The sequence below is a fragment of the Sus scrofa genome, chromosome 6, assembly GCF_054392235.1.
Source record: "Sus scrofa isolate SSC_HxYL_T2T_F1_AM1 chromosome 6, Sscrofa_HxYL_maternal_Yorkshire_Landrace_v2.0, whole genome shotgun sequence".
Taxonomy (NCBI): domain Eukaryota; kingdom Metazoa; phylum Chordata; class Mammalia; order Artiodactyla; family Suidae; genus Sus; species Sus scrofa.
This window is the reverse complement of record NC_139388.1, coordinates 48,838,371-48,857,047: the sequence shown is the minus strand read 5'-3', so window position 1 is coordinate 48,857,047 and position 18,677 is coordinate 48,838,371. Positions and strand designations below refer to the sequence as shown.

Sequence of the window (18,677 nt, the reverse complement as noted above, 5' to 3'; positions counted from 1 at the left end):
GTCACCTCCTTGGAGGGCCTTCCTTGATCCCTGACTCCAAGTGGGCCCCTCCCCTGCTTTAGCCCCCATGTTGTTTCCTCCTTCCTTCCTACCTTCTTTTCTTTCTTTCTTTCTTTCTTTCTTTTTTTTGTCTTTTTAGGGCCACACCCGTGGCATACGGATGTTCCCAGGCTAGGGGTCAAATCGGAGGTGTAGCTGCCTGCCAATGCCAGAGCCACAGCAACGCGGGATCTGAGCCGCGTCTGTGACTTACCTCACAGCTCACGGCAACGCCAGATCCTTAACCCACTGAGCGAGGCCAGGGACTGAACCCTCAAACTCATGGTTCCTAGTTGGATTTGTTAATCACTGAGCCATGACAGGAACTCTTTCCTTCCTTCCTTCCTTCCTTTCTTTCTTTCCTTCCTTCCTTCCTTCTCCTGAGCCCTCGGCCTGTGGAAGTTCCTGAGCCAGGGATGGAAACCAGGCCACAGCAGAGCCCTGGGCTGCTGCAGTGATAACACCGGATCCTTAACCCACTGTGCCAGCAGGGAACTCCAGCTTCTCTGTTTTCATCTTGGGCTGTATTTATTCTTAGCACCCAGGACTCTTAGACATCAGATTTGCTAGCTCCTCTACCAGAATGTTGGTCAATGAGGGCAAAGATTTCTGTCTGCTTTATCTTGTTGCCTACATAGTAGGGACTCCGTGAGGAGGATGCATGGTCAATTGTCTGGGCTCCGGGAGGCTGGTGAGATCTGGGGCTGGGTGGAGGCTGCCAGCATTCCAGAGTCCCTGGCCTCCGCCAGGCCTGTTGAGAGTCACATGTCTTGGGCAGTTTGTCATGAAGTAGGTTTACATCATCAGCCTAGCTCTGGGACAGGATGGGAAGTCAGCCATTCGTTGCCAGGGAGCCTGTGCTGAGCCTCATCAGACAAGTGGCTGCCTTCAGCCCCTGAAACCTTTGGGGCACCCTATGCTAGAGGTCCCCAAAATGAGGACCATGTTGTATTCTTTTGTTCCTTTTTATTTTCTTTTTCGGGCCACATGGAGGTCCCCAGGCTAGGCGTCCAGTCGGAGCTGCAGCTGCCAACCTACACCACAGCCACAGCAATGCCAGATCCGAGACTCATCCACAGCCTACGCCACAGATGGTAGGTGCCTGAGCGGGGCTAGGGATTGAACCCCCGACCTCCTGGATTCTAGTCAGGCTCAGCCACAACGAGAACTTCAGGTCGTTTTTTTGTTGTTGTTGTTTCTTTCATATCGTATATTTTTTTGAACCCCAACTAGCCCTGTGCTGGATGCAGTAGCAGGTGTTCAGGAGAGATTTGCTGGATAAATGGCTGAATGGGTTGAATGCTACCGGCCCCCAAACCCTTCTCTACTCATTTCAGCTGCTCTCAAAGCCTCTCTTTTCTCTAGAAAAGTGAATGGTGTTCACAAGTCATCAAACCAGGGATGAAGTGGGTGGATGGGGAAATCAGCGACCCGTCCCTTCGGCATCAGGGGGACGACCCCCGCGTCTCGGGGAGCATCTGGTGCTGGGTAGGAGGGCAGGAAAGAAAGGAGTCACCTTCCAAGCGCATGCCACAGGCCGGGAATTTTACAGTCGTTTGGCCGATCGATGAACCACATGCTCCTGCCCCAAAGGAGAACGGGCCTCGGGCCCTTGGCAGAGGCAGGAGAATGGGTGAAGAGAGAAGCCGCCGAGAGGTGCGGGGGACGCCTCTGGAAGGGCCTCCCTGGCAAGCAGCGGGGGTGATGGGGAAAACAGAAAAGCCGAGGGGTTTCTCAGGGCAGCTGGCCTTTGGGAAGTCAGGCAGCTGTGGGTTGTGCAAGAGTTCAGCGGGGTCACTTTTGAGAAGAGCTGTGAGCAATGAATTGGCTTCCCCTTTTCACAAGTCTTCAAGAGATGCAAATCAGCCAGGCATTTGGTTTTAGGGACTTTCTGCCATTGTGTTAGCCTTCTTACAGCGGGACCTAAGATCACACCTCCCCATCCTATCTCGAAACTCCTGCATCTCCATTTTCACAGCTGAAGAAACTGATGCTCAGGGAAGCCGGGGAGTTCTTCCCAGTAGAAGAGGGTTCTGATTCAGTGGCAGAGTCGAGACAGGGGCAGCCAGGCAGCATTCCTGGCAACAAGGCAAGGGACTCTCAGATCTGCTGCTTTGGTGGCAGAGTCACCTTTCCCCTGCTCCCCAAGCCCCATGCTGCTGTCCCCACCCCCCTGTTCGCACTCAGACTCTGCAGACTGGCACTCGTTCCCTGGCTCTTTGACATGGAGTCTGAGCCATGTTTATTGGGCAGCTCCGTGCCAGTTCCACGTTGGCCACATCAGCATCTGTCTCAGATCACAAGGCCCCTGATGGAGGGGCTGCAGCAGCATAATCCTCTCCACAGATGCCTCTTAGGGGAGAAACCGGTCCTGGGAAGTGCCTCTTTCTACCTCACTTCTGACCCTCCTCCCCTGGGCTTGGCCCCAGAGGCAAAAATTAGGCATAAGATCAGTGGGTGCAGTGCTCAGAGCAGGAGCAGGGTGTCAAAGAGATGAGGAGAGAACGAAATAAAAATAAGGACCAGCTGATCTCAGCAGGGACCTAGCCAGCTGGGGGCGGGGGGCGGTCTAGGGGGGGGTCTGGGAGGGGGCAGATGGCTGGGGGCACGGGTGCATAGGGGGATTTGTACAGTGCAGGGTGGGTACGGATTTCTGGGTGGGAAGGGGAGTGGGAAAGCAGCAGGGATAGTCTTTGGAGGGTGGCGGTCACCAGTGCTAAGAAGGACGACTGTCTCTGGACCACGCACACAATTCTCTGTACCATCCAGAGTTGCCATAACTTCACATGTTCACGCATAACGTCGAGGCCGAACAGCAGGGGCTGAGAAAGTTCCAGGACCGCCCTGCAGCCCCTGGGCACCTGCACTTCAGCCGCTTCGGCCCATCAGTGCTTGAGGGTCACGTAATCCACTCCTTCAGGGGCCACAGGCCGCTCCCCAACCCCAAAATGGATCAGCTCCGAGTAATGTATCCCCTCGTCTTCTAGGACCTCCGGAGTCACGTTCTCATAGTCGCCCTGAGAAAGCCGCCCCAAGGTAAGCGTGGCCTCCTGCCCGCCAGCCTCCCATGCCCACCTTCCCTGCCCCTCTCTCCTCGCCTCTGCCGCCGGGGGCCCGAGCCTGCCTCTCACACCGGGAGACGGCTGTCCTGGCTCTGCCCACAGCTGCACCTGCCAGCCTCTGCCCCCGCTGAGCCCACACCAGGTCCTTCCCGTCTGGGACGCACAGCCATGGCAGGCCCCCCACTCCCCCAGCTTCCGTAGCCGGGACCTCTCACCACTTGACGCCTCTGCACCACAGAGTAAGTGACCGTGTCGTCCCTGTTGGGGGAAAGTCCCCGCGCCTCTGGGTTCCTCGCACCTCTGAGAGGGAAAGCAGACGACAGCAAATGAAGCCTTTCGCACGAACTCTCCTCCTACCAGCTCCCCTTGACCCCAAGAGCACCCCCAGCTTCTCAGCCCCGTGTATCAGGCCCAGGGCTCCGAGTAGGGGCTGATGTGTCAGGCGAGTGAATGTATGTATGTGTCGCAACATCTCAGCCTTGGTGACAGAGACCAACTCTGGGCATGTGCGCTCCTGTCTCGAAGGAGCAGATCCAGTTCCTGAGACCATTACCCAGGGGGTCATTATGGAGCTGGAATGAGATGAGGCGCCGGCTTGGCCCAAAGAGGGCAGTCGGGCCATGAGCCTCCCCCCACCCCAGCCTCCCAGGGGGCAGGTGTCAGCCTCCCGGTGCCCCCGGTACCCAGGTCGCTGTGCGTTGGTCTCGCTAAGAGGAAAGTGCAAGGTAGCATAGCTGATGGTGTCTTCCATCACCGGGTTGTAGCACCCCAGGGAGTGGGGGCCTTCAGCCTGGGGGGTCCTTCTAGCCTGGGAGAAAGGCAAGGTTCCAGCTCTTACCACTCCTCTCCCCTCAGCTCTGACGTCCCAGACGCCCCCCAACCACAGTTCTCTTTATTACCCCTCTCCAGTTTGTTTCTATCTTTTTTTTTTTTTTTTTTAAATCTTTTAAGTTCGCACCTGTGGCATATGAAGTTCCCAGGCTGGGGGTCAAATTGGAGCTGTAGCCGCCGGCCTACGCCACAGCCACAGCAACAGCAACGCCCGATCCGAGTCGCATGTGTGACCTACACCACAGCTCCCGGCAATGCTGGATCCTGAACCCACTGAGCAAGGCCAGGGATCAAACCCTCATCCTCATGGATACTAGTCAGGTTCTTAACCCCCTGAGCCACAACAGGAACTCCTCCACTTTGCTTCTTTTTAAAAAATTATATATTTATTATTTATATATTTTTAAATTAACATTTTAAACATATGTATACATTTTAAAATTACAGTGGATTTTCCACTTTGTTTACTGGTTTCTTTTTTGGCCATACCCACAGCACTCGGAAGTTCCCAAGCCAGGGATTGAACCCACACTACAGCAATGACCTGAGCCACTGCTGTGACAAGGCCAGATTCTTAACCCGGTGTGCCACAAGGGAACTCCTGTTTTTTTCTTGACTTCAAGGTCTGCCCTGCATTTCCTCTTGCCCCCTGTCCTACCTTTATATTCCTCACAAAGAAGCTCTGTCCGTTGGAATTTTCCTGAAACCCCTGCTGGCTGCGAATCCTCTTCCAGCTGGGAAACAAAGACCTGCTCAGGGAGGGTGAAGGGCCCGGGAAGAGGACCCTGTGGACTCGCCAGGTCGGGGCCACAGGATTCAGAAACGGGGTCACTCCCTGGAGTGGGAGTGCGAAGGAGGGGGGGGGGGGGCTCACGTTTGCCGAAGCTTGACTCCCCAGATTGCCAGGAGGAGGATGGCCAGGAAGAACCCCACTCCCATGGCTGCGCGCCTGCTGATGGTTGCCGCGCTGTCTGATAGAGAAAAGAGCATCACGTGATGACACTGCTCTGCCCTGAGGCCTTTGCCTGGGAGGCATCCTCCACCTCTCCCTCCCCTGGCCACTGTCCTTCCGGGCTTGAGACTTCTCTACACCCAGGGGACGTGATGCAGAGAAAGAGGGAGAAGCCAGCCCTGCCCTCTGGAATCTCACCCAGGAGGGAAGGGCAGCTCTTCTTCGGGAGGCGCTCCTGCTTCATGACAGACTCAGTCACCCACAGAGCACAGAACCCTCATAAATGGGACCATCCCTTCAGAGGACCGTTTGACTTAAAATCTCCTGTCCTCTGACCCAGCAAGTCTATATAGGGACCTGTCCTGCAGCTGTCCTCGCAGGTGTGCCCAGGACAAGAGACTGGGCACAGCCTTGAGGAGGGTGCTGGGCACATGGCTATGTGACGTCCCCACATAGGACCGCCATGCAGCCTTAGGAAAAGAGGCAGGTCTCAGAGCTCCCGTCGTGGCACAACGGAAACAAATCTGACTAGTATCCATGAGGACATGGGTTCAATCCCTAGCCTTGCTCAGCGTGTCTGGGATCCGGCGTTGCTGCAAGCTGTGGGGTAGGTCGCAGACGGGGCTTGGATCCTGTGTTGCTGTGACTGTGGTGTAGGCCGGCAGCTGCAGCTCCAATTCAACCCCTAGCCTGGAACCCTCCAGGTGCCATGAATGCGGCTCTAAAAAGACAACAAAAAAAGAATTTCCTGCTGTTTCCAGATTCTTCAAACACCCTGTCCATGCACAGATAGAGCACAGTCTCCAAGTGGTGTTATTACCTGGAGGAAAAGGACATTCAGGGCAAGGTGTGTGCTCTCCCACCAAGTAACAAAGAGGGCCGTCTGTGGACATAGATCTATATGGGCCTATTGTGCACGTGGGGAAAATCTCTGTGAGGAGAGGATCCAGCTGCCCACAAGCCTCCGGGGAGGAGGGAGGGAGCAGAGTTCACAGGGAGCAAGAAAGGGGAAGTGCCGTCCTTCCACTATTCACCCTTTCGTGCTATTTTAATGTTTTACCATGTACTTGTATTTTCTTTTTTTAAAAAAAGAAAAAAAAACAGAGTTCCCTGGTGGTCTAGCCATTAAAGGACCTGGCATTGTCACTGCTGTGGCTCAGGTTCGAGTCCCCAGACCAAGAACTTCTGCATGCCGTGGGCACAGCCAAAAAAAAAAAAAAAAAAGAATAATTTAAAAACACACACACCCACATCTCAAAAGATAAAAACAAGTGGTCCATCAAGGGTGAGACACAGAGGCAGACAGAGGGAGCCAGTAGGAGCTCAGAAAGTCTGGAAGGAGGGGACAGCCTTTGGGGACTCCCGCTAGACAGGACAGGCTGAGCGGCAGGAAGGAGGGGAGACGGGTGAGCTGTGTGTGCAGCAGGAGACGCACCTTTGAGCGCACAGGACAGAGGAGGAGGGGGAGAGAGAGGGGGGAGGAAGAGGAAAAGGGCAGGGAGGGAGCTGGGAGATGGTCTGGAAGGCTGGAGGGAAGCCACAGGAGTGGCCGGGGCCAGAGAATAAGAGAGAAGGGGCCTTACAGTGGACAGTGAGGGTGCTGGGGGGCGAGTGGTTCCTGCCCAGCTGGTTGACCCCCTGGCACCAATATGCGCCTGAGTGCTGCACCGTCACGGGATCCAGTTTCAGCGTCTGATGGTAGTGGTGGATGTCTTGGTTATTCCAGTCAAACCAGGTGTACTGGAAGATGGGAGGGTTGGCGTCGCCCTCACAGGACAGGACTGCCGTCTTGCCCTCCACCACTCCGTCTTTGGGGCTAATGGACACATGCAGCCCTCTGGGTGCATCTGTGAGGAGACGCAAAGTCAGCATCCAGGTGGCCAGTCGCCTCCCCGTTTCCGCTCCCAGCCTCTGGCTCCAGCCACTCACACAGCACTCGCAGCTCCCAGGCCTGCGATGTCGTCTGTCCTATGGAGTTGTTGACCAAGCAGTGGTAACTTCCAGCATCTTCTGGAGTGATGGCCTCAAATCTCAGGTCCCTGCCTTCCTTCAGAGGGATTCCATTTTTCTTCCAGAAGAAGTGGACATCCGTGGGGCGGCTACTTGAGAAGTCACATTGGAGGAGGACCCGGTATCCAGAGTGAATCTCAGTAGGGGGGCTGATCAGGACTCTGACATCTTTGGGGGCATCTGGAGAGCAAGGTGCTCAGGCTGACCTTTTGGGTCCCTTTCCCTCTTCCTGTCCCCAAGACTTTCTCTCCCCTTGGCCCGCAGGCCTGACTCTCATCCCTCAAGTCTCTGGGAGGCCCCTGGTCCAGGCTGCAGTTGCGTTGCCCTTGGAGCCCCGTACCCCAACGGGGCCACCTCCCAGCTCCCCCTGCCCAGGTCACTCACAGTGGACATCCAGGTTGACAGAGGGGGACCACGAGCACCACTTGTTACAGGCTGAGCATTGGACTGGCCCTGCGTTCCAGGCAACTTTTTGAATCATCAGCCAGGCAGGTTGTAGGTGGTCCCGGAAGCCTACGATGTTCCAGCTGTAATGGGTAACTCTGGGGTAACTGGAATTGTAGGTGCAGTATAGAGACACGCTGTCTCCTTCTCGAATCGGTGCAGAGTTTTGAATCACTGTGATGACCTCCTGGGGGGGATCTGGGAGGAAACCAGAGAGGCGGGGGAAGAAATGGTAGCCATGCTAATACCTGTTCTTTCCTGCTGCTGCTTCCTCTTCCTCTGCCCCACATTCACACAGTTTCTCAATTAGCCGAGGGAAGGCTTGTACTTTGCATCTGAGGACAGAAACCCTGCCCTGGCCATTTGGCCTAGTTGTGGTTTGAGGCAGGGTGGTGCAGAGATTAAGAGCAGAGCTCTGGGGAGTTCCCATTGTGACTGAGTGGAAACGAATCTGACTAGCATCCATGAGGACGCCGGTTTGAACCCCGGCCTCACTCAATGGGTTAAGGACCCGGTGTTGCCGTGAGCTATAGGTCACAGACATGGCTCGGATCCCACATGTCTGTGGCTGTGGTGTGGGCCGGCAGTTACAGCTCTGATTTGACCCCTAGCCTGGGGTCCTCCATTTGCAAGCGAGTGCAGCTCTGAAAAGGAAAAAAGCAAAAGAAAAAAAACCAAGAAACAAAAACAAACAGCAAGGAGTTCCCAGGTGGCTCATCAGGTTAAGGATCCAGCTTTGTCTCTGCTGTGGCTCAGGTTACAGCTGTGGTGTGGATTCAATCCCTGGCCCAGGAACTTCTGCATGCCATGGGTATCGCTGAAAAGAAAAGAAAAGAAAAACACAGCTCTGGAGCCAGACTGCCATTTGGAGCTGTGGGATCACGGGCTGCAGGCCTCCGTGTGTATTCATCTGTCCACTGGGGTCCTGTGAGTCCTTAACCTGGTGGAATTACTGCAAGGGTGGAGTGAGGCAGTGCCCTTACAGCCACATGGTGGCATATGGTGAAGTCTTGGTAAATGTTGCTGCTGAGGTTACCACATATCCGGTGTTTAGATATTCAGGATTTGGGCATCCCTGTCAGTGTGTTCGGCTCAGACTGTGACTTTTCAGGGTAAAGGATCAAAGCTATGGATTCTTGGGAGTTCCCATTGTGGCTCAGCGGTAACAAACCCAACTGGTATCCATGAGGATGCAGGTTCGATCCCCAGCCTCACTCAGTGGGTTAAGGATCTGGCGTTACTGTGAACTGTGGTGTAGGTTGCAGACGTGACTCGGACCCATGTTGCTGTGGCTGTGGTGTAGGCTGGGGGCTGTAGCTCCAATTCAACCCCTAGCCTGGGAACTTCCATATGCCGTGGGTGTGCCCCCCCAAAAAAAGCTATGGAATCTTTGTCCTGGGCCCCCCTCTGTGACAAGACTCACTGTGTGAGACAAGGTCTGGTGACAGAGAGGTAATGTCCCATCTCTCCTGGAAGATTCAAGAACCCCTTCAGGGATTCAGGCACTGCCTAGTGACACCAAGTCTCCACGTTCGTCACAAGACCCTGGCATCTCACCGTTCATTCATTCAACAAACATCTACTATCCCACGAGCCAGACCCTGCTCTGGTGCTAGGGACACAGCAGTGAACAACAGCAAAACGCCTGCCCCCAAGAAGCTCCTCTGGCTTCTGCCTGCTGTCCATGCCGGACCTCAGCTGCTCCCTCCTGCCCTGCTCTCATCTCCCTCCCTCCAGCCGCTCTGTGACTACTCACACTGCACGACCAGCTCAGCTTCCTCGCCCACTCGTCCAGGACCAAGACTGTTTTCTGCCAAGCAGGAGTACCTGCCAGCGTGCCGGATGAGGACCTTGGGGATCTCGAAGTTCTCGTTTGTCCTTCCAGGCACTTCTAGCCCATTGTAATACCAGGTGTAATTTGTCGGAAGAGGGTTGGCCTGTGATAGACAAATCAGCTGTACTTTATCTCCTTCCTTAGCTGGTGAGGGGAAGATCTGAACCCTGGAAGATTCTGGAGCATCTGGCAGAAGAAGCAGAGGGTGGGTGTGGGGAGGAGGAAGTGAGCAGAGGCCTCCAAGGCTTCCCTCCCGAGGGCCTGGGTGGCAGCCCTTCCTCCCCCCCAGCTCCTGGGAGGCTCACAGTGCACTTTCAGGTCCACTCCTTCCGATATTCCTGAGCCGATGGCATTTTGGGCTTGACACTGGTACTTCCCGCTCATCTGCCTGGTCACCCTGGGCAGAGTTAGGCTGAATGTCCTCTCCCGACTCAGCAGGGTCCCATCCTTAAGCCACCATACATGCCAGTACTCAGGGTGGCTGCTGATGACCTGGCACGTCATGGTCACGGACTCCCCCTCTCTTACGGTGGCTTCTCTGGGACTGACCTGGACCTCCAACTTCGGCGTGTCTGGAGGAGCAGAGGGACAGTGGGGGAGGGGACAAGGAATTCTCAGAGGCTGGAAGTGGTGAGAAGTTGGGGGAGCTTTTATTCTGATAGAACAGGGCCTGCATAGAGCAGGCATAGATCCTTCAGTGTCCCTCGGATCAACGAAGGCGGGCTGGTCCAAGCGCCAGGTGACCTGTCGCAGCCTCTGAATTCAACCCTCTACTGCCCCCCACGCTCTGCTCCCCGAAGGTCTGGTCTCCACCGGCAGCCCCAGCATCTCTGGGCCTGTCTGTCTTTGAGACCCTGCCACTCCCCTGCTTGAATCATGCTGTGGATTCCACACCCTCGCTGCCTCCCAGGAGGGCCAGTGTCCCGGTCCCTCTCTGGCCCCTTGCTCTGAGGCGGACATGCCAAACGCCTACCTCGAGGGCTTGTTCTTGCTCTCCCCTCTCCCTAGAATGCTCTTCTAGCAACCATATGCCTCCTCCCTTCACTCAAGCCTCAGCTCAGCTTTGGCCTGCATCCCTCGCTCCCTCTGCCCTTGTCCTGCTTTATTTATTTATTTTTTTGGTTATTGTTCTTTTAGGGCCGCACCCGCGGCACATGGAGGTTCCCAGACTAGACGTTGAATCAGAGCTGCAGCTGCCGGCCTACATCACAGCCACAGCAACACGGGATCTGAGCCGCATCTGTGACCTTTGCTGTGGCTCAGGGCAACACCAGATCCTTAACCCACTGAGCGAGGCCAGGGATTGATCCCTCATCCTCATGGATACCGGTCAGGTTCGTTACTGCTGAGCCACAACAGGAGCTCCCTGCTTTGTTTTTCTTTAATACGTTTAGCACCCTACAACTACGTTCTCTATGTGTCCGGGGTGCTGTTTTTACTGTCTGCCCTCCCCACCGCCCCGCTGCAATGCCAGCTCCCCAAGGCCAAGAAGTTTGCTCACTGCTCTATTTCTGGCCACCGTGAGCAGGCCTGGCTCCCAGTGGATTCACAGTAAACCTTTACTGAATGAATGAATGAGGAGGCACAGGCTGGGAATGATGGGAAAATATTCCTCACCCTGACCCCCTCCCCACCCCCTGCCCCAGGGACCACAAAACAAACAAACAAACAAAACAAAACAAAAAACCTTACCCAGGTGATCCCAAAATCATGTCATGCTTTGGGGAGAGATGCAACTCTTTTATTCTCATAGACCAAAGCAGATGCTGAAATGAATCTGTTCCCTGAGGGAGTTCCCATCGTGGCTCAGCGGAAATGAATCTGACTAGGAACCATGAGGTTGTGGGTTTGATCCCTGGCCTTGCTCAGTGGGTTAAGGATCCAGCGTTGCCATGAGCTGTGGTGTAGGTCATAGACGTGGCTCGGATCCAGTGTCGTTGTGGCTGTGGTGTAGGCAGGCAGCTGTAGCTGCGATCTGACCCCTAGCCTGGGAACCTCCATATGCCGCAGGTGCAGCCCCAAAAAGACAAAAGACCAAAAAAAAAAAAAAAAAAATCTGTTCCCTGAAACACCAGCGCCTAGGACAGGAGTGGTTGACCCTCTGCCTAGACCCTTCCCAGCTGCAGGTGCCTACAGACCCATCTTGCCTCCTTCTTTGTGGGCTCCCGTTACCCTTTGTGCCTGCCAAGGTGGTGGCAAGGTGACCCTCGTCCTTCCCACAGGAGAATGGGGTGGGGCACTCACGCTTCACATCCAGCCCCACAGTTTCCTCCGAGAGCACCTGCTGTTGTGTGGGGTCCCAGAGTTGGCAGGTCAGATTCTTGCCATGGTGAATCCACTGTGCCCTGAAGGTGAGCCTGCTCTCGGTGGAGACAGACTCCACATTCAGGAAGGTCAAGGTGTTGGCATGCCCCTCCAGGGACCACTGCAGATGGATTTTATACCCAGAGCAGGAGAAATTCAAGAAGCAGCTGGCAGTGACTTCCTGGAGCTCTTGGATTTCTGAAGGGAGCTGAATGAGGGGTGGAGGAGCCCTCTCTGCAAAAGAATAAGGACCACGCTGGAGGCCTGGGAGCCTGGCCCAGCATGTGCCAGCTTCTCACGCCTGGCTTCAGATGCTCTGCCCCAAATAGCCCGTCAGGAATCCCTGGCCAGTCCAGTCCACCTCTCTCAGGACCTGCCTTTCTCTGCTCAGCTGGAACATCAGCTAAAACAATGCTGATTCGCCTTAGGAATTGCTTTTATTTCCCCCCCCCTTTCTTTTTCTTTTTAGGGCAGCATACAGAAGTTCCCAGGCTAGGGGTCGAATCAAAGCTGCAGCTGCCGGCCTACACCCCAGCCACCGTCCTACACCACAGGCACAGCAACGTGCGATCCGAGCTGCATCTGTGACCTGTGATCTACGCTGCAACTTGCTGCAATATTGTATCCTTAAGCCACTGAGGGAGGCCAGGGATCGAACCTGCATCTTCATAGAGACAACATCCAGCCCTTAACCCACAGAGCCACAATGGAAATTTCTCATTTTGTGTTTATACCTACCGCATTCACACACCCTGATGTTTGCTTTCTAAATGTTTTCCGGATCGCCCTCCCCACACTCCTCAGTGGATTTTGACCGTTTAGTTCAACACACGTTTCTTAGCTTGGATGACAAAACTTCCTGTGTTGAAAGGCCCAAATATCAGGCACATCCCACAGGGAACTCCTGCAGGGCGATCCTTTCATGGAGAGGTCCGCATGCAGCCTGTGCCCTGGGCCGGGCCGCCCTCAGAAGGCAGCATCTGAAGCTCCAGCTCTCACCCCCCCACCTCAGGGCTGCTTCGAACCACCCTCTGAACAAACAGACTGTGTGGAGTGAGCACAGCCCCCAGGACAGAGGCCCCAAACCTGTGTTTGCTTCACACACTCTCCCTACGTCAGGGAGACACCAAGCGTGACTTAGAATGAATCGTTCACATTCACCCATCGGGAGATTTCCCTTGAAAATGCAGGTTTCCCTCTTCTCTGGAAAAATCAGGCGACCTGGAACCCAGATTCTGGAATGGGCAGGAGCTGGGTGGCAAGCGGGATGCTGGCCGCCCCTGTCTCGTGCTGCCCCCGTTGCCGGCTGGCACCCCTGTCTGGCCTCTGCCGGAAACTGGCTTATGATCAGTCCCTGGAGTTGAGTGTTTCCCACCTCGGTCGTTGCCGAGACGCGAGGACCCCGTTCCCCAGGCCTTACCTGAGACGTTGAGGCTTATGGCCTCTAACCATTTATTATTGTCGACCGATGTCATCCTCAGCCCCAGTTTACCAGTGTCATTGACGTTCACTGGGCTGATGAGGAGGGTGCAGTTGTTTCTGTCGTTTCCCAGGAATTGTACCCTTTCCTGCCGAGAAGGAAACTCCTTGGCCTTCTGGTTCTTGTAGAGGACGGTCCCCGTGTAGTCCCTGGTGCGTTTGTCATACTCAAAATTGTGGTACACGGTCAGGTTTTCCAGGGTGTGTCCAGTCCCTGGGATCTTGTAGCTGCAAGGAATCCAGATGCAGGTTCCGTTCCAGGCGTAGAGGGTCTTGGGATGATTGACCGTCCAGGAAGCGGAGTCAGCGAAAGCCAAGTATTCTGGAACCAGAGTGAACAGAAAGCATTACTGAGGGAGGGATGAGGAGAGCTCGCAAAGGAATAAGGAATTTCCTCCGGGCGGGGGAGAGAAGGAGAGCCACAAAGAGAGTACACACACACACACACACCCACCCACTGCCTGTCCCCAGCCTGCCCCACGTTTGCTTTTCTCTGCCCCAGAGCACTCCTCCTCCAGCACCCTCAGTCACCCCTGAACCCAGGTACCAGCCCAGGACACGGTCCTTACCGAGCAGCAGAAGCGAGAGCCCGAGGAGATGCATGGTGCTGTGTCTGGGCAGGATCCTGGGCCGGGAAGAGTTTGTCTTTGAGCCATCTGGCCGCTTACATCTTCCAGACGGCTTTTCTTGCTCACCCACTGAGCTCCGACCCCTTTTCCCTGATCCCGAGAGACCCGTGTTACAAGGTGGGTATGGAATTCTGGAAGCTCACAGGGCCTTTTCTGGATACAGGGGAACCGTGTAGCGCTAGCCTCTCTCTTCCCACCACTCCTTCCTTTCTTCCATCTGTCCATACACCCATCCATCCAAAATTGTATAAACTTGCTGCCCAGCTCACAGGCTTTGGGTGGCACCAGACTACTGAATACCTTGAATGCCAGGTCCTGGGTAATGAGAGCTTGCCTTGGGGACAACGAGCAAAGGATTTTAGATAGGGGACAGACATGGTCAAACCTCAATTTTAAAGACTGGGAGACAAAAACAACCCTAAACCAATACTTCAGTGCGATGCCAGGAACGTTTAGATGGGTCTGAAAGGACTTAGGAGAACTTTTTGCAAGAGTCTCACTCAGATGCCCCAGGGGTTGGGTGGGGACATAAATCTACCAGGTGGGGATTTAAATCTGGGGCGGGGGCAATGGTCATGCTGGGTAAAGGTCATGACTGTCTCAGTGCCAGCCAGTTACTGCCAAATGAGAACATGGGCTCAGCACTGCCTGGTCTCCTACTGTTTTCTTATTTACTTATTTAATTATTTATTCGCTTTTTAGGGCCACACCAGTGGCATATGGAGGTTCCTAGGCTAGGGATCACATCGGAGCTGTAGCTGCTGGGCAACACCACAGCCACAGCAAAGCCAGATCCAAGCCACATCTGCAATCTACACCACAGCTCACAGCAACACTGGATCCTTAACCCCTGAGCAAGGCCAGGGATTGAACCTGTGTCCTCATGGCTGCTAGTCAGATTCGTTTCCGCTGAGCCACGAGGGGAACTCCTCTACTGATTTAAAAGAAGTAAGAAGCCAGAGTTTTATGTGAAATGTCCCATTTAAAAAAAAAAAAAAAATACACCAAAACCCACGGTGCTAGTCAAACAAAACCTGTCTGCGGGCCAGAGGTTGTCCAAGGGCTGCTCGTGGGCAACCGCTGCCCACGTGTGTGTATGTGTGTGTGTGTGTGCACGCAGTGAGGCGGGGGAGCCACCTCACCAGACTTTTACATGGAACTACATTTACATAGAGTTAAATTTAAGTCCCAATTTGCATGGCTGTGCCCTTCACACCTGTCCCCGGGGAGCCAGCAGGACGTGCCAACTGAGTGTGTCTCCGGTCTTGGCAGCGACCTGCCTCTCTCCCACCTGCCCAGCCAACCTTTCTCACCACTGGCGCCCCCACCCCCAGCCCCTCCGGCTGTTTATCTCCCGCGACTGTGTGGCTCAAGGGGGGATGGGGGGGTCCTGCGCGGCCAAGGCGGAGGCTAAGCTGCCTGCTGACAGTGGGAATGGGGTCCCGTCCCCGGGCAGAGCGGCCGTGCCGGTCCCGCCTGGGCGCAAATAAGGGCTGAGGGGTTTACAGGGAGCCAGACTCTTCCAGGCAGAACTGATACGGCCCTGGAGGTGCTGAGACTGTTAGGACACACACAGGAAAGTCCTCAAGGTCACATTTATTTGGGTGGACATGGGTTTAGGGCAAAACAAAAGGGAATTAGGACTCTTTAGTGCAGGTCTTTTCAAACCTTTAACCAGCCGTGTCTACACCTGACCCTGGGGACAGGAGAGCAGTATGCGGCCTGAAGGACTGAAGGGTAGAATTTGGGTGGGTCCCCCTTGGGTTTCCACCAGGGAGGGCTGTGGCAAGGGCTGGCCTGTGGTGGCCCCCCTTCCCCTGCCAGCAGCCAGCAGTCACACCCTCGCTGGGAACCCGCTGGAGGAGGCCAGGCCTAGGAAAGGAGTGATTCTCAGAGCAGGGTTGTGTGCTTACCCGGATGGTCCCCAGGCCATCTCCAGAGCCCAAGCCGTGGCCCCAGGCCTGGGCCTGGAAGGCCGCAGAGGCCGGGTGGGCTGTGGAGGCTTGGATGGGTCTATGCTGGGCGTGAAGGCTCAGGACCAGGCCCCGCTGTGCAGACCTGTGGTCCTGTTGAGAGCCCTGCAGGACCTCAGGGCTGGCCTCCCTGAGACCAGCCTTCCTCCCGGGCACCCAGGGACGCAGCCTACTCTCAAAAGACCCACCAGCCCTGGCAAGGAAGATGCTCAAAGGCAGGGGACTACAACCTATTGTCACCCAGGCAAGAGCAAAGGAGGGGCATCCCCATCGTGCTTCCAGCCCCAGGAGCTGTGCCCGGCACATAGAAGCTGCTCCATACTTGATTGTTAAATGCAAAAGAGGACAAAGCCGTGTTTACCTGTTTCCTCGTGTCTTCCCTCTTCGGGGACTCTGGCAGCCTCTAAGAGTGAAAGGGGAAGAACAGAGAAGTCGCCAGTGACTGAGTCTCGCTCTTCATGGCCACACCCCCAGCCTCTCTGTGGCAGCAACTCCACTTCTGGGTATTTATCTGAAGGAAACAAAAACGAACTTAAAAATCTAACTCGTGCTCTCTGCAGCACTATTTATAGTAGCCGAGACATGGAAGCCACCTAAGTGCCTGAGTGGATAAAGAAAATGCATACAAAGGAGGAGTATTCAGCCATAAAAAGAAGGAAATCTTGCCATTTGCCATGACATGAATGAGTTATGCCCAGTGAAATAAGTCAGACAGAGAAAGACAAACGCCATGCGCTCTCACTTCTATGCGGGATCTTTAAAAAAAGAAAACAGGGAGTTCCCGTTGTGGCACAGTGGTTAACGAATCCGACTAGGAACCATGAGGTTGTGGGTTCGATCCCTGGCCTCGCTCAGTGGGTTAAGGATCCGGCGTTGCCGTGAGCTGTGGGGTAGGTTGCAGACATGACTCAGACCCCGAGTTGCTGTGGCTGTGGTGCAGGCCGGCGGCTACAGCTCCGATTCGAATCCTAGCCTGGGAGCTTCCATATGCCACGGGAGCGGCCCTGGAAAAGGTAAAAAGACCCCCCCAAAAAAATAAATAAATAAATAAAAAGAAAAAAAAGAAAACGAACACATAGATACAGGCGACAGAATGGTGTGCGCCAGAGGCAGGGTTGGGGGTGGGCAAAAGGGATGAAGGCGGACAAAAGGTACAAACGTCTGGTTGTAAAATACATAAATCCCAGGGTGTCAGGTACAGCGTGGTGACTGCAGTTAAGAGCACTGCATTGTGTATTTGCCAGTTAATAAGAGTTAAAAGTTCTTAAAAGTTCTCACCACACACACAAAAAATCGTAACTAAGTATGGTGACGGACAGTAACTAGACTTATCGTGGTGATCATTTGTAATATACACAGATATCGAATCATGAGGTTACGCACTTGAAACTAACGTGTTGATTACATCTCTCTTTAAAAAAGAAAGGAGGAGTGGGAGGGACTGGGAGGAACTGGGAATCTGAGGTTAATTGTTGCAAACTATTGCTTTCAGAGTAGATAAGCAATGAGATCCTGCCGTGTGGCACAGGGAACTATATCTAGTCACTCTTGATGGAGCACGATGGAGGATAGTGTGAGAAAAAGAATGTGTCTATCTGTGTGACTGGGTTGCTTTGCTGTATAGTAGAAAATGGACAGAACACTGTAAGCCAACTCTAGTGGAAAAAATAAAAATCATTATTTAAAAAATTAAATATACAACTTTTCAAAAGAAAAAGAAAGTAGGAGTGGCTTAATAATAATAGATAAAGTAGACTTCGGAATAAAGAGAATGACCAAAGCCAGAGATGGATACTATATAATAAGAAATGGGTCAAGCTATTAAGAAGATATAGCGAGCTACACGTGTAGGTACCAAACGCATGGGAAAGAAATCTTCAGGCCAATATGGTTTTACTGGAGAGTTCTACCAACATTAAAGAAGAATTAACACCAATTCTACATAATCTCTTCCGGAAAACAGCAGAATTCTTTCCAATTCATTCTTTTTTTTAATCAATGTTTTCATGTTGGAGTATAAGTCAATTTACAATGTCATGCTTCCCAACTGACTCTATGAAGCCAGTATTACCCCAAAACCAAACCAAAACCAAAAGACAAAGACAATACAAAAAAGAAAACTGCAGACCAATATTTCTTATGAATACAGAGGCAAAAGTCCTTACCAAAACACTAGAAGATAAATTCAGCAACATATGAAAAGAATTATATGGATAAACAAGGTCCCACCAAGTAGCCCAAAATATTCAATATCCCGAGATAAACCGTAATGGAAAAGAATATTTAAAAGAGTACATACATATATATGTATGCGTATATATATATGAACCACTTTGCTGTACAGCGGAAATTGACACAACATTTTCAATCAACTATACAACAAAATAAATTTCATCTAAAAAAAAAAAAGAATTATACCACTATGACCCAGTGGGGATGATTCCAGGATTATAAGTCTAGTTCGATATTCAAAAATCAAACTATGTAATCTCTTGTTAATAGGACAAGGAAGAAAAAAATTATATGATTATATAAATTGTGGCAGAAAAAGCATTTGACAAAATTCAACACCCTTTCATGATAAAAACTCTCCGAAGGAGCTCCCGCCATGGCACAGAGGGTTAAGAACCTGACTGAAATGGCTCAGGTCACTGTGGAGGTGGCGGTTTGATCCTTATCACCCCCCAGCCCCACTCCCGGCCACGACTCTGGGATTCCACTTCTAGTGTGTGTACCCCAGAGAGATGAAAACACATCTACAGAAATTTGAACACGTATCACAACAGCATGATTCACAAAAGCCAAAAATAGAAACAACCCTGGAGTCTATCACATGATGAGTGAATAAAGAATATATGGCATATCCATACAAGGAAATATTATTCGGCAATAAAAAAAAAAATGAAATTGCCGAAGCGGCAGCATAGGTTACAGCTGTGGCTGGGATTCAGTCCTTGACCCAAAAATGTCCATATGCCGTAGGTGTGGCCAAAACAAAACAAAACTCAACATTCCAAAAAAAAAAAAAAAAAAAAAACAATCAAATAATACAATTAAAAATTGCCCCCCCAAGAAAGGTGGGCAAAACATATGAAGGACATTTCACTGAAGATGGTACGG

The 18,677-nt window shown here is 53.0% G+C and overlaps 1 protein-coding gene and 1 long non-coding RNA gene across 3 annotated transcripts; one reads left to right on the top strand and one right to left on the bottom strand.

Annotated features, from left to right (window-relative positions):
• Positions 1-2,242: 2,242 nt before the first annotated feature.
• CD22 (CD22 molecule) lies at positions 2,243-15,961 on the bottom strand. Of its 2 annotated transcripts, none has more exons than XM_021097121.2 (14): positions 15,919-15,961; positions 13,525-13,674; positions 12,897-13,277; positions 11,417-11,710; positions 9,478-9,744; positions 9,095-9,358; positions 7,279-7,536; positions 6,814-7,074; positions 6,468-6,731; positions 4,807-4,903; positions 4,591-4,666; positions 3,785-3,909; positions 3,317-3,401; positions 2,243-3,056 (listed from the first exon to the last, which is right to left on the bottom strand). In XM_021097121.2, exons 2-14 carry the CDS (start codon positions 13,556-13,558, stop codon positions 2,925-2,927), a joined length of 2,538 nt encoding a protein of 845 aa, XP_020952780.2. In that variant the 5' UTR covers positions 13,559-13,674; positions 15,919-15,961; the 3' UTR covers positions 2,243-2,924. The 2 variants fall into 2 exon arrangements, with proteins under 2 accessions (XP_020952780.2, XP_020952782.2); XM_021097123.2 differs by having other exon boundaries at positions 13,525-13,580.
• Positions 3,026-6,028, top strand: LOC146402337 (uncharacterized). Its single transcript, XR_014806196.1, has 2 exons — positions 3,026-3,075; positions 3,204-6,028. It is a non-coding gene; the product is annotated as an uncharacterized LOC146402337 (long non-coding RNA).
• Positions 15,962-18,677: the final 2,716 nt, after the last annotated feature.

Coding starts and splice junctions, on each gene's coding strand:
- CD22 (XM_021097121.2), bottom strand. CDS start 13,558: ATGCATCTCCTCGGGCTCTCGCTTCTGCTGCTCG. Junction 9,745..11,416: donor TGTGGGGCTGGATGTGAAGC/GTGAGTGCCCCA, acceptor CTGCTCCTCCAG/ACACGCCGAAGTTGGAGGTC. Junction 3,910..4,590: donor TCTTTGTGAGGAATATAAAG/GTAGGACAGGGG, acceptor CCTTTCTCCCAG/GCTAGAAGGACCCCCCAGGC.